We start from the raw sequence: 12850 nt of genomic DNA, 5'->3' as shown, positions 1-12850 counted from the left end.
CCCTCGCAGTGGGAAGGAAACTGAGTGGCTGCTGATTCTGAGGAGGTCAGGTTGGACTTACCTGAGTGAGCTACCTTTAGCTTCCCCTGCAGTTACTGCCCAACAATACAGCTCTCTGATTGGATGATCTGTCAAATTAATTTTGGCTGCTGCAGCAGGTGGACTGAGATCATGTGGTGAACACACCTGATGACATCACGGCGTGTTAATTTCAGTGTTATGCAGTGGGTAGGTGGGGGACTGGAGCGGGGAGGGGGTAATGAGAGGTTCAAAATGCATGTTTCTGTGGCAACCACATGAAGGATGTGTAGCTGCATCTGTGTTGCCGTGGTAACTATCACGGCAGCGATGCAAAGCCGATTTAAAAAGAGAAAGAACCAGAGAAGAAGAGCAGAGCGCTGGGTTCTTCTTCTGCTGCTGCTCTGCGAGCGCTCACACAGCCCTCAGCGTGCGGTCAGCACACTTCACTGCACATTCACAGTTTAGGAAGACGTTCTATAAACCGAACCTCTGAGTTCATCTAATGTCCACATGAGGGCAGCCTCCGGCGGGCGGAAGTTCCTGCTGGACTAACTACGCTCCTATCACCTGCTGGAGTCATTGCTTGGAAACGAGCACCATCCTAAACCTTCAACGGTCCAATCAGCACGCAATAAAATCATGTGAAGGTTGTCAGAGTCGTTTTTAGTTATTGTTTTAGGACAGTGGTTCCCAAACTCTTTTTGCTAGGCCACCCTTTGTTTTACAAGAAAATCTACGCAGCTGTTTCTAAGTGTTTGGACACGTAAACGATGTTTCAAATCACCGAAAACTGAGGTTTTTAAACTCCTTTTTTGCGTTTACGTGGACGAGGAATACAGAGTTGGTCACGCAGCGTCAAAGCTATGTGTCTTTTTTCACGTCACGCTGTGGCCATATTATTGCTTACATGGGATGAGTTGCAGAATGATAGAGACGAAATGCTGTTAATCTGACTGTCTGCAGGTTTTACACACAGTTACTGTCCCTCCATTTACAAAGGCAGAGGCGTCACGGTGTCATTATTTTACATGTAGTTGTTTTTTCCTGTGTAATAATGTTCAACATTGCATCAATACATTATTCAAAAAATGCCTCTCTGTGCAAAATGTGTCCAAAAACATAAACAGCTGTGGGATCCTGTTTGTCTGTGACAGAGGGAACAAACCGTGGCAGGATCAGCCTGATGTTATTTGCATCCTGCTGTAACTTTACTGTATAAAGAGCAAACATCTCCAACATGTCAGGAGCAGTTAGTCATTACAACAAGTGTTTGTGAACTAAAAATCAAGAATGTGGGATCCTGTTTGTCCGTGATTTAAACAGCCCAGCGCTGCTCCCGATGCAGGGAAACCCAATCCTGCAGGGAGACCTACCTCCGCACCTGTGCAGGTGAAGCCAAAGGGAAGATTTGCTTCACCAGGTTTTCTAGTCTTTGGTTTAGAATGAAGTTGGTTTGGAAACATATTCAGCGATGCTTCATCTCCTGCTTTGCGTTTGTGTGGGCGCCCCGTCAGAAACTTGTCCATGTACCAGTGTCCAAGCGCTCTTTTTTCTTTCTTTTTTAAAAAATTCATCCCGCCCCCCGCCCCACACTTTGGGAACCTCTGTTTTACAAGCAGGTGGAAGTCAGGAGGCTGAGCACACAGCGCCCCCTGTTGTTGTCCTGACTGTGTCCATCCTTTATATCCAGTCTGTGTAAATATGAAGCCTCCTGCTCACAGATGGTCATTGACTATGTTGATGACAGCCGTGATTTTGGATCCTCCATCATCACATCGTGTCCTCCTCACGCTCAGCATGGAGCAGCTCCATCTGTTGATGAAGGTCATGTGATGCAGATCCTCCCAGCAGCCAATAAACAGGTGACACGTCACGCTGGTCGTTAGATTTAGTGTCGGTGTCATGCTGAACATTTTCAATAAATCACTGAAAAACGGACAGACGGACGTGAACGCGACGGGATTTCCGACGCTCGTGCCCGTGCTCCTGTGGCTGTCGTTCCCTCTCCTCCGCTTGTGAACGCGCGGGAAGCTGGGAGCGAGCGTCAGTGATCCAAGGACAGAGCAGAGGGGCTCGTGAGCATCAGGTCACCTGGAATTCCGCGAGCGTACCGAAACGGAGGAGACCCGGACCCGGAGCAACAGCACCGAGCCCGGGAGAACCGGGCTGTCCGTGACGGTCCGACCCGGACCCCAGCGATCTCGGTGTCACGGGGCTCCAGCGGCTCTCTGTCATAAACAGCAGCAGACTCAGACCCACGGACACACCGAACCGGGCCCACGGAAACACGGGAGGACAAAACAGAAATCAACAGGAGGCCGAGTAACGGATCCAGAACCGCAGGACCGGATCAGTGAGTGTTTATTGTGCTGTAAATGTGCTGTATGAATGACCGCGGGCAGAACCACGTGACTGTTTTTACACTTTATTGATTCGTTTGGGTTTTTACAAAAAATAAAAATAAATAACAAGATCAGAGGGAGTAACTGCAGAGTAACTGAGTATTTTTGTTTGAGTACGGCTCTGAGCAAAGCAAGTGTCCTGCAACGTGACACAAACTGGACCTGGACTCAGAGCTGGTCTCAGAGCTGGACTCAGACTGGACTCAGACTGGACTCAGAGCTGGACTCAGACTGGACGCAGAGCTGGACTCAGAGCTGGTCTAAGACTGGACTCAGACTGGACTCAGACTGGACTCAGAGCTGGTCTCAGAGCTGGTCTCAGAGCTGGACTCAGAGCTGGTCTCAGACTGGACTCAGAGCTGGACTCAGAGCTGGACTCAGACTGGACAGACTGGACTCAGAGCTGGTCTCAGAGCTGGTCTCAGAGCTGGACTCAGACTGGACTCAGAGCTGGACTCAGAGCTGGTCTCAGAGCTGGACTCAGAGCTGGTCTCAGACTGGACTCAGAGCTGGACTCAGAGCTGGACTCAGACTGGACAGACTGGACTCAGAGCTGGTCTCAGACTGGTCTCAGAGCTGGACTCAGACTGGACGCAGAGCTGGACTCAGAGCTGGTCTAAGACTGGACTCAGAGCTGGTCTCAGACTAGATCAGTCTGGTCTCAGACTGGACTCAGACCAGACTCAGAGCTGGTCTCAGACTGGACTCAGAGCTGGACTCAGAGCTGGTCTAAGACTGGACTCAGACTGGACTCAGAGCTGGACTCAGACTGGATCAGACTGGTCTCAGACTGGACTCAGACTGGACTCAGACTAGATCAGTCTGGTCTCAGACTGGACTCAGACCAGACTCAGAGCTGGTCTCAGACTGGACGCAGAGCTGGACGCAGAGCTGGTCTCAGACTGGACTCAGACTGGAATCAGACTAGATCAGTCTGGTCTCAGACTGGACTCAGAGCTGGTCTAAGACTGGACTCAGAGCTGGTCTAAGACTGGACTCAGACTGGACTCAGAGCAGGTCGGGTAGATTTTGGGGGTTTTCTGGGTGTTTTGTTTGTCTGTGCTCTGAGGCATGTTCCTGTATTTCTTGTGTGTCTTTGTGTTTCACTTCCTGCTGTCAGATTTGTCCCCCCTGAGCTTTGTTCTTCAGTTTTGCGTCTCTGACACGTTTGTGTCTTCTTGTCTCATGTTGTGTTTTTGTGCTCGTTTGGTGTGTGCACTTTGTCTCCCTGCAGCTGTTGTGGTTCTGGATGCCTTCATCTTGTGTCTCTTGAGGTTTTTTTGTTACATTTTTGGTCTTGTTCGGAGGTTTTGCAGCTTTGCAGTCGTCATTTTGTGTTTGGCTCTCAGTCATTGTGGTTCGCGGTCTGTCCGTCTCCAGGTTTAGTCGTCTCTGCATGTCTCATTTTCTTCATGGAGCCATTTTGTGTCTCTGCAGGTGTGTTTGGCACTTCTGTTTGTTTCAGCTTCATTTCTCTGTGTTTGTGTGAGTCTGCTGTGAGATTTTTCCCGTTTTTACAGCCGTCTGCTCCGCCTGTCACTATTCCCGAGTGTCTCCACAGAAATGTGACTGAACACGAGCACTTCACGCAGACTCCTGGTCTGGAACACCAATGATAAACTTCCACCTGCATCGCTTTTTGAATCCTCCCCACAGAAGCTCAAAGTGCGCACACCTCCGTCTCAGCTGACCTCCACCACACGTTCCTACTTTTCTTCACTTTAGCTTCTTTATCGAAGGATTCAGACTCTTTGATTCGTCCACGGTCGCCTCAGACTTGTCCTCCAGTGTCAGACTTCCTGATTATAAAACATAAATTCAAATGAAAAGATCAAATTCTTATTGTCTGTTTAAACTGTAAACAAATTACAAAAAAAACATGAGATAAAAATCTGGAAATGTAAAAGCAGTCTCCAGATCATGGAGTAAAAACTGTAAATTCTGACATTAAAATCCAAAATATATAACAAAACAAATCTTTATTATCATACTGCACTGATGGAAGTCACGCACTGACGGCGGCCTTCACCACGCCCACGTTTGTTTTAATGACCCCTTATAAACCGTTGAATGATGACATCAGCGCCGGGATAAGAAGGGTTCAGGTGACATCATCAGGTCACGAGACAAATCTTCTGTATCTTCCTTCATGTTGTTTCACATGCTTTTGATTTTGAATGTTCACATCGAGCGTCTGACCTGACGCAGAGCTGCTAACATCAAATCAATTTCATTTTGTTTGAAAATTAAAATTAAAAAATCTTTTTGCGATTACCAAGAAAAAAAAGACGATGGAAGCCTTAAAAAAAAATCCAGATTATGAGATTAAGTCGGGGTTACGACATCATTTAAACGCCAGTCTGGACGTCTGCGTCCCCTCAGGCGTATCTGAGGACCCCACGGTGGGACTAAATCGTCCCTTTAGTAATGCACTTCCTTTCCCCTCCCCTCAGTGGAGCTGCGCGGCGTGCTGCTCCTGGCCGTGCTGCAGTGCTGCTCGGTGGCGCTGTGCGGCTGCGAGCCGCGGCTGGTGAATGTGGGCGCCGTGCTGAGTCAGAAGCGATACGAGCAGGTGTTCAAGGAGGCGGTGAGTCAGGCCAACGCTCTGTACGGGAAGGACAAGTTCAAGATGAACGCCATCTCCGTCACGCACAAGGCCAACGCCATCCAGATGGCACTCTCTGTCTGCGAGGACCTCATCTCCAACCAGGTGAGCACCTGCTGTCACATGACCCCTCAAACCTGACTCAGAAATGTCTTATCCCCGCCCCGCCCTGAGCCTGGTTCTGTCGGAGTTGGTCACATGATCGCTGAGGTCGTAAACGGCCTAAACTGCTGCAACTTTCATGGTGAAACGAAACTCTTCCTGTTTACCTTTCACAGTAAAAGCCCCGACAGAACTATGGGAGGTTTGAATGTGAAAATCTGTCTCCTCTGTTAACCTAACCTCAGTGATCAAACATGATCTCAGATGACATGATTTATTCTGATTTCACTGCAGGATGACTTTTATTTTGACAGGTTTACTGGTGGGGTGGTTGGGGGTCATGACCCTGTCCTGCAACAACAGCAGCAGCTTCACAGAAGTCATCTCGTAACGAAGCGAAATGCTGATTTTGGTCTAAATGAAATGAAAATGAATGTAATTAGTTGTCAGATAAAATAATCATTACCCATGAAATGTATTTAGATCATTGAATTCTCGTGTTATTAGCTCACATCATTACATTGTTCTCATATTTTTATGTCATTTATAAAAAGAGAGTCCAAAACAACACGAGCGCCGACACGTCTGAATGAGTTAATTACAGGAACATTAAAAATCAAAACGTCAGAGCGTCCTCAGCTGGATTAGAACAGGATAAAACTCGTTTCATGGCTGCAGAGGTGACGTACAGGACGCTGTATGCTGGTCAAATTCTGATTGGTTGATAAGCGAGCTGAACAGGTAAGGGAGTTCACCTGGGGCCCGTTCTTCGTACCTCGCTAAGTAGGTTAGCCGGATTAGATTGTTGACGATTTCGCGTGATCCTGGATCAGTCGGTTCCCCGAAGCTCATCCGGGACTTGCTGTCATAGCAACAGAGCCGTAAGCGTAAACCTGCTCGGGAGCAGGTTTACTTTATGTAAACAGGATTAGATCGCGGCCACGCAGGTATGTCCGCGTCATTCATACGAAAGCAACAGCGATATTCCACCACTGTTTCACCATAAATAAATAACATCAATGTAACCAAAGACAATGCAGCACCTGATCCATTTATTGATTTCACACAGGTCATTTCCTAAAAAAGGGAAATGTACTATTAATCATTCTATTACATGTATGTGATTATTACAGATTTAATTCATATTTCAGAGTAGCAATTGTAAATTACTTCGTGTAATCAAGATGAGAGACCACGGCTATAAAAGCGAAGGTGGATTTGGGAAGTCTGTCGCAGCCATGTCCTGTCCGTATACGCGAGCCACCCATTGCGGAAGGTGCAAGATTGATAAGGAGAGTCCTCAGAATTCAGCGTATATTGCGGGACAGACAGGATCCTTTAGCTCAGCGCGACAGTGTGCTCATAGAGAGATATCGATATTCCCGTGAGGGTATTATTTACTTAACCAACTTGTTGACGAGGGGGTGCAGGACCACCACCTGTCTTTTGTTGCTCTGCCCTTTTCTTGGTTGCTGTTATAAACAAACAGATTATTCCAGGGTCTCTTTCCAAGAGACTAAAAGCAATATAAGTGATAAATATTACCATTCTGTAGAATATTCTTATATTTCACTTTTACCTGTTCCCATGTTCTAGTGGGTCCTGTCGTGGCTCTAATGTGAAAGAGGATATAATGTAACATATTATAATATAATGTAATATAATATTGAATAATATAGTGTAATATAATAAATCTACCCTACTTGCCTACTGGTGTTGGCCAGAGGGGCCGATGGCGCGATATGGCAGCCTGGCTTCTGTCAGTCTGCCCCAGGGCAGCTGTGGCTACAACTGTAGCTGCCTCCCCCAGTGTGTGAATGTGAGAGTGACTGAATAGTGGCATTGTAAAGCGCTTTGGGTGCCTTGAAAAGCGCTATATAAATCCACTCCATTATTATTGTTATTATTAAATTACTTACGAGTTTAATTTGTCAGCAACTTCCTGCCAGCCCTCTCTCCTTGCTTTTGCAGCCTTTGCAGTGTTCCCTTGCGTTCTGATTAAACTCTGAAACTCCTGAAATCCCTCAATCAAGAGTTCTTGCTCTGCTGCCGAAAAATACCGAGCCGAGCGCGCTCCGTCGACATTTTCGCCGACCAATCAGAGGGTTGCCGATCAATGTTTCTACTATCGATGCGTAGCCCCTTTTACGACACCCAGTGATGTCACATTACTGCGTCCAGCTGTAGTAATCGTCAACAGCAGGTGTGTTCGGGGAACCGGATTAGCGAGCTCACGGTTAGCGCGATGATTTGATCTTGGATGTGTCATTTGATCTTGGATGTAGTAAGCGACGTACGAAGAACGGGCCCCTGGACTGAGAGAAGCAAGAAAAACAGACGAACAACAGAACAAGCAGAGCTGCTCACACTGCCCCCATCTGGCAGCAGACGCTCACTGCAGGTTCACTGGGTGCACCTGGACACGCGGCCACGCAGAACGAACTACACCTGGATTCAAACTCAGGACCTTCTTCCTGTGCGGCCACAGAGCGCACCACAGTGTAAACACTACATGTTGCTAGGCAACCGTTTCAGATGAATGTCTACGGGGCCAAAATGGCGTCCTGGGTAAAATCGCTGCACGATGTATATGTTGTGAAATTTGAGGCGATGGAGTTAAAATCCCACAAGATCAAAACAGCGCGCTCGGTTTTCTGATCGTGTATCAATAAAGTTGTCACATTTGTAGCAGCTGTTTCCATCTAATTTCAGGATGATCTCAGTCGTGTTTGGTTAAACTCTGTTCGTCAGGCCATCTTCAGACTTCAGCCGTGGCAGATTTATTTATGTCACGCTGATTCTTTCAGTATGTGCAGAGACATGTGGGGGTGGGTGTGCTCGTGTTTCATAATTATAATCAGAGTGAGAGTAAAACTGAGAGCAACAGCAGAATAACAATCACTGCACTCATGTTAAGCTGACTGGGCTCGTACGTTTTTAATATTTGGGAACATAATGTCATCTGTTGCCACCAGGAGGACATCTGTACAGGGGCAGAGAAAACAAAGCTGTTAATAAGAAAACTGCTCAGTTAATCCATCGGTGAAATGATTCAACATGGCAGTCGTAATGTGAACGTTTCCCTATTTTAGGAAAGAAAATCTTCGCTTTGTACATGGACACAAATCAGCTGAAACGAGAGAAGTCTGTTTCCCAAATTACTGTAAAACGTGTCGTATTTTCTCATTTTTACACAAACATGATTCAGTCTTCTGTCCTGTTTGTGGACCTGAAGACTGACTCAGTCTGATTTAGTGACTTTTTTAGGAGAAGTAATCTCAGACCTCTATGCAGACGTAAGATTTATGTAAACCATCTGAAGGCCTCACTGCCCGACTGCACAAGATTAAAACTTGAATAGCTTTGAGCTGTATGCCAAGAGTGAACGAGACATCGATTCACTGATCCACACCACCAGGCTATACAGCAATGACATTGGAATGTCGTTCGGGCTGGAGAAGTGTAGTCGGATGATAACAAAGAGAGGGAAGGTAGTCAGAACTGAGGGGATTGAACTACCAGAAGGCAACATTGCAGACATAGAGGACAGTTACAAGTACCTGGGGATCCCACAGGCGAATGGGAACCATGAAGAGGCCGCTAGAAAAGCTGCAACCACCAAGTACCTGCAGAGGGTCAGGCAGGTCCCAAGTCCAGCACCCTGAGGCTGTACGCTAAGCGGAAGGAAGGGGGCCGGGGACTGGTGAGTGTCAGCACCACAGTCCAGGATGAGACAACGAACATCCAAGAATACATTAGGAAGATGGCCCCAACTGACCGAGTGCTCAGTGAATACCTCAGGCAGCAGAAACCCAAGAAAGAGGAGGGAGACGAGGAACCATCATGGAAGGACAGGCCCCTGCACGGTATGTACCACCGGCAGATAGAGGAGGTGGCTGATATCCAGAAATCCTACCAGTGGCTGGACAAAGCTGGACTGAAAGACAGCACAGAGGCACTAATCATGGCAGCACAAGAACAAGCTCTGAGCACAAGATCCATAGAGGCTGGGGTCTATCACACCAGGCAAGACCCCAGGTGCAGGCTGTGTAAAGATGCCCCAGAGACAATCCAGCACATAACAGCAGGGTGCAAGATGCTAGCAGGCAAGGCATACATGGAACGCCATAACCAAGTGGCCGGCATAGTGTACAGGAACATCTGTGCCGAGTATAACCTGGAAGTCCCGGGGTCAAAATGGGAGATACCCCCAAGGGTGGTGGAGAATGACCGAGCTAAGATCCTGTGGGACTTCCAGGACCCGAGCTTGGAGGATTGACCGCCTGCAGGGGCGAGCGGGGATTTATACTTACAGTGCTGTTGAAGCGATTTTCCCCTTTCCAATTACTTTTTTAAAGGTTTGTCACACTTTAATGTTTCACATCATTAATTGGAGATTATGTATGGGAATTTCAGGAGCGGGACCACGCCTCCAAACATGCTCCTTCCGGTCCTCATCTGTACAGGTTCCCCCAGTTCTGCAAGCTGTCATTCTCGTTTACGTGCTCCTCCCCTTTTCAATTCTGTAACTTCTTCACTTCTGTTCAGTACGTGGAGATCTGCCGGGCCCGGGAGCCGTCGCCAGTCCGCCTCAAAGCCTTCCCCAAACCGCAGCTCAGCTCATGCCCAAGCATCACCTTTACCTACTAAAACGCTGTCAAACATAAAATGAGGACGTGGGTCCAGCGAGTGAAACAAATGTAAATATTGGACAAAGCGACCCACAGTGAGAGCCTTTAACCACACACTGTCACAGAACAGTGGAGAACCTTCCCACGAGTGGCCGGCCGACCAAAATTACCCCAAGAGTGCAGCGACGACCAAGAGGTCACATGTAGGTTTGGATTTTTTGTGTTTACTTGTGCTAATCTTTGTCTAATATTTAAATTTGTTTAATGATCTGAAACGTTGAAATGTGTCAAACATGGAAAAACACAGGAAGAGGGCAAACACCTCCTCGCTGTACGATGGAAGCAGTGCGTAACAGAGTAGCCATCCATCTCAGAACGAAAGCATAGAAACAAGCAGTGTTTTTGTGCCTTTAAAAAGATATTACAATGATTTCAAACAGATGCAATCAAATCAAATCCTGTCAGATTGTCAGCAAACAGCTGCTCTTTGAGTGCATCAGAAATATTTATGTGTTTTTATGTGCAACCATCAGAGAAAAGACTATTCATCCAACACGGGCTCTGTAACCTGTTTCCTTTGTGGAGAAATGAGGCCAACATGGCGTCGATGTGTCAGAGGGAGCGATGGACGTCAGATTACCGTCCTCTCTCTCTCTGTCTGCAGGAACGCAGATGTAATCCGTCCAGAGAGATGCAGGGATTACAGCGCAGGCCTGTAACTGTGTTTGCTGCAAGCTGCTTGGTTCGGCTGAGCAGCTGCTGGTGGTTTCATGTGGTCACAGGTCCTGTTTGTGCTGCTGACAGGGAAAAGAAAACGTGCTTTCACTGCGGTTAGTTTATTAAAAACATGATACGATGATGCATCCATCATATCAGGATGAACAGAAGCTGTTAACAGGTAGAGTCTGCCTGTGGAAATGATATCCAGCTCAGTCTGAGGTCACGAGGCGAACGTCGGCTTCATACTTGTAAAAGCCGCAGCTTCCTCCGAGCTCAGAGGAGACGGGAGTCCACGTCTCACACTCCTTCTGTCTGTGCCTGATGTCCAGACCAGAAAACATTTGTTCCTTCCTGTTGCCCTTCACACTAAGAGCCTCAGATGGTCTTGCACTCTTGCAGTGGAAGAAGCAACTGAATAAAACAGGACACTATTGAAGTAACGTGAACCAACACAAACTCTTTGATCTGCTGACAGTAGCGGCGGTCTGAGTACAGCGGACTCATCTTCCTGTTCAGGAAACAGTTTGAGATAATCTGACCTTTTGCCACGGAGCGTGCTGGAAGCAGGCATCAGGGCTGTGGTCATGACAGGATGGACGTGGTCAGCAGCAACACTCGGGAGTTCAGATGATGCTCAGCTGGTCCTGAAAATCTGCCTCACGACGTCACACCAGCCTGAACACCAGTGAAGGGTAAAGGCGGGATGCCGTCGGAGAATCGTCAGACCAGGAAATGTTTTTTCGTCTTCTGTCGTCCGGTTTTTGTGAATGCGCCCGTCTGCTGTTCAGAGATGCTCGTATGCAACCTTTGGTTATGAGTTGAAAGCAGTCTGTCTCTGACCTCTGACCTCTGATGTCAGCAGGGCATTTTCTCCCAGAGAACTGCTGCCGACTGCGTGTGTTTGTTCTTTTTATTTTATTTGTTTGTCTGTAAACTCTGGAGATGTTTTCGTTTCTGACACACTGAGACGACCGACTGTGCAGTCGCATCGCGTACTTACTGATGCTTAGTTTGAACCTCTGCAGGTCGTCTTGAATGCGCTGAGTTGCTGCCATGTGATTGGCTGGTTAGATGTTTAGGTTAGCAGGCAGTTGAACAAAGGGGCCAATGAGTGTACAGTATGAATGACTCGTCTTACATGAATGAATTATTAAGAAGATGAATTAGATACACAGAATTATTAATGACACTATCAGAATGAACATAATGTTTTATTCATTTAGTTGGTTTTATTTATTGTAGCAATCACACTAAACATCGTTACTGGCATCTGTGTTTTAAAAGATCTTTTGATTATTAACATAAATGACAACGTTCAGGATAACGCTGCTTTCACTGTGAACACTGTACAAAGACACTACATGCGTTTAATTGTAATACAACACCTGTAGGGGAAAAAAGAGCTTTAAACTGCAAAAGTGACAAGAAGTCTGAGCACTTTCACACATGCAGAGCACAATAATGCCCGGACTGGGCAGCCGCAGGTGCCACCAGCAATCAGTCTGGGCAAGCAAGGCAGGCAGTGCTGGTCCAGTGAAGTCCAAAAGTAGACCTCGCTCTCCTTAACGTTCAAACGACATTCAGCCCTCCAGCGTTGTTTGTATCCAGTCTGTTGATGGTTACATAAGTGGTCACAGCGGGCTGCTGTCTCTGGAAGCACGAATAACTCTGGAAGCTGTGGTTCCTGTCATTTTGATGTGTCCGTGTCAAGCTGAGACCAGAAGCATTTTCTGGTTGTTAAATCTGTTTGATGAGAGACTGATGGGAGACCAGCATCACTGACAAGCTGCTGCTGCTTTCACTGATCTGAGATCATTTACCTGTGCACTGTGTGGACACACAGCTAGCATTAGCAAGGATTAAGCATTTTAACGGGGAAGACCTTCCTGACCGACCACCTCGGCTTTTTCCTTGATGGGGGGCGGGTTCTGCTGAACAGAATTTAAATGTTTAGTCTAAAGTTTGATAACATGACCCTTTCAAGTACTACACAAGTCACACAAGTGTACTAACAGAAGTATCTGAACCGAGACACATCCAGTGTGTTACAGGAAAAATGATTCTATGTTTCTTTACCTTCTTTTAAATGTACAAAGATGCCTTTTGTCTGCCCTTTGCCTATGGTTAGATTAGTTTAGAATTATCTTTTTAGATTTTCTCAGCAAAGACATACTGTTTTGGGACATATTGTTTTAGATTGTTTTATCTCTCACAGCCTTCTCCCAGCTCTCTGCTGACGAGACTAGCGCCACATATGGAGTTGTTTATTTTATTTGTTTTGTATTTTCTTATCCTGTTCTCACTGTCTTTCCTATAAAAATTACCAAGCCACTGTGCATGGTGTGAGTTGTTCTTAGCAGCTCACCCGT

At 46.8% G+C, this 12850-nt stretch overlaps 1 protein-coding gene across 5 annotated transcripts in view; it reads left to right on the top strand.

Annotated features, from left to right (window-relative positions):
• Positions 1–1743: 1743 nt before the first annotated feature.
• grin1b (glutamate receptor, ionotropic, N-methyl D-aspartate 1b) overlaps positions 1744–12850 on the top strand; it is a 69204-nt gene continuing 58097 nt past the window's right edge. For 2 of the 5 annotated variants that reach the window (XR_003273971.1, XR_003273970.1), the window contains exons 1-2: positions 1744–2374; positions 4877–5133. Coding sequence is in view for 2 of the 5 variants with exons in the window: in XM_026186175.1 (XP_026041960.1) it covers position 2374; positions 4877–5133 (258 nt within the window). In the remaining 3 variants the exon portion in view is untranslated. The remainder of the gene's footprint in view (positions 2375–4876; positions 5134–12850) is intronic. The other 3 variants (XR_003273972.1, XM_026186175.1, XM_026186176.1) reach the window with 2 other exon arrangements.

This window comes from Astatotilapia calliptera, chromosome 12 (assembly GCF_900246225.1).
Source record: "Astatotilapia calliptera chromosome 12, fAstCal1.2, whole genome shotgun sequence".
NCBI classification, from domain to species: Eukaryota; Metazoa; Chordata; class Actinopteri; order Cichliformes; family Cichlidae; genus Astatotilapia; species Astatotilapia calliptera.
Note: the sequence above shows the minus strand (reverse complement) of the source record. Positions and strands in the feature narration are given on the sequence as shown.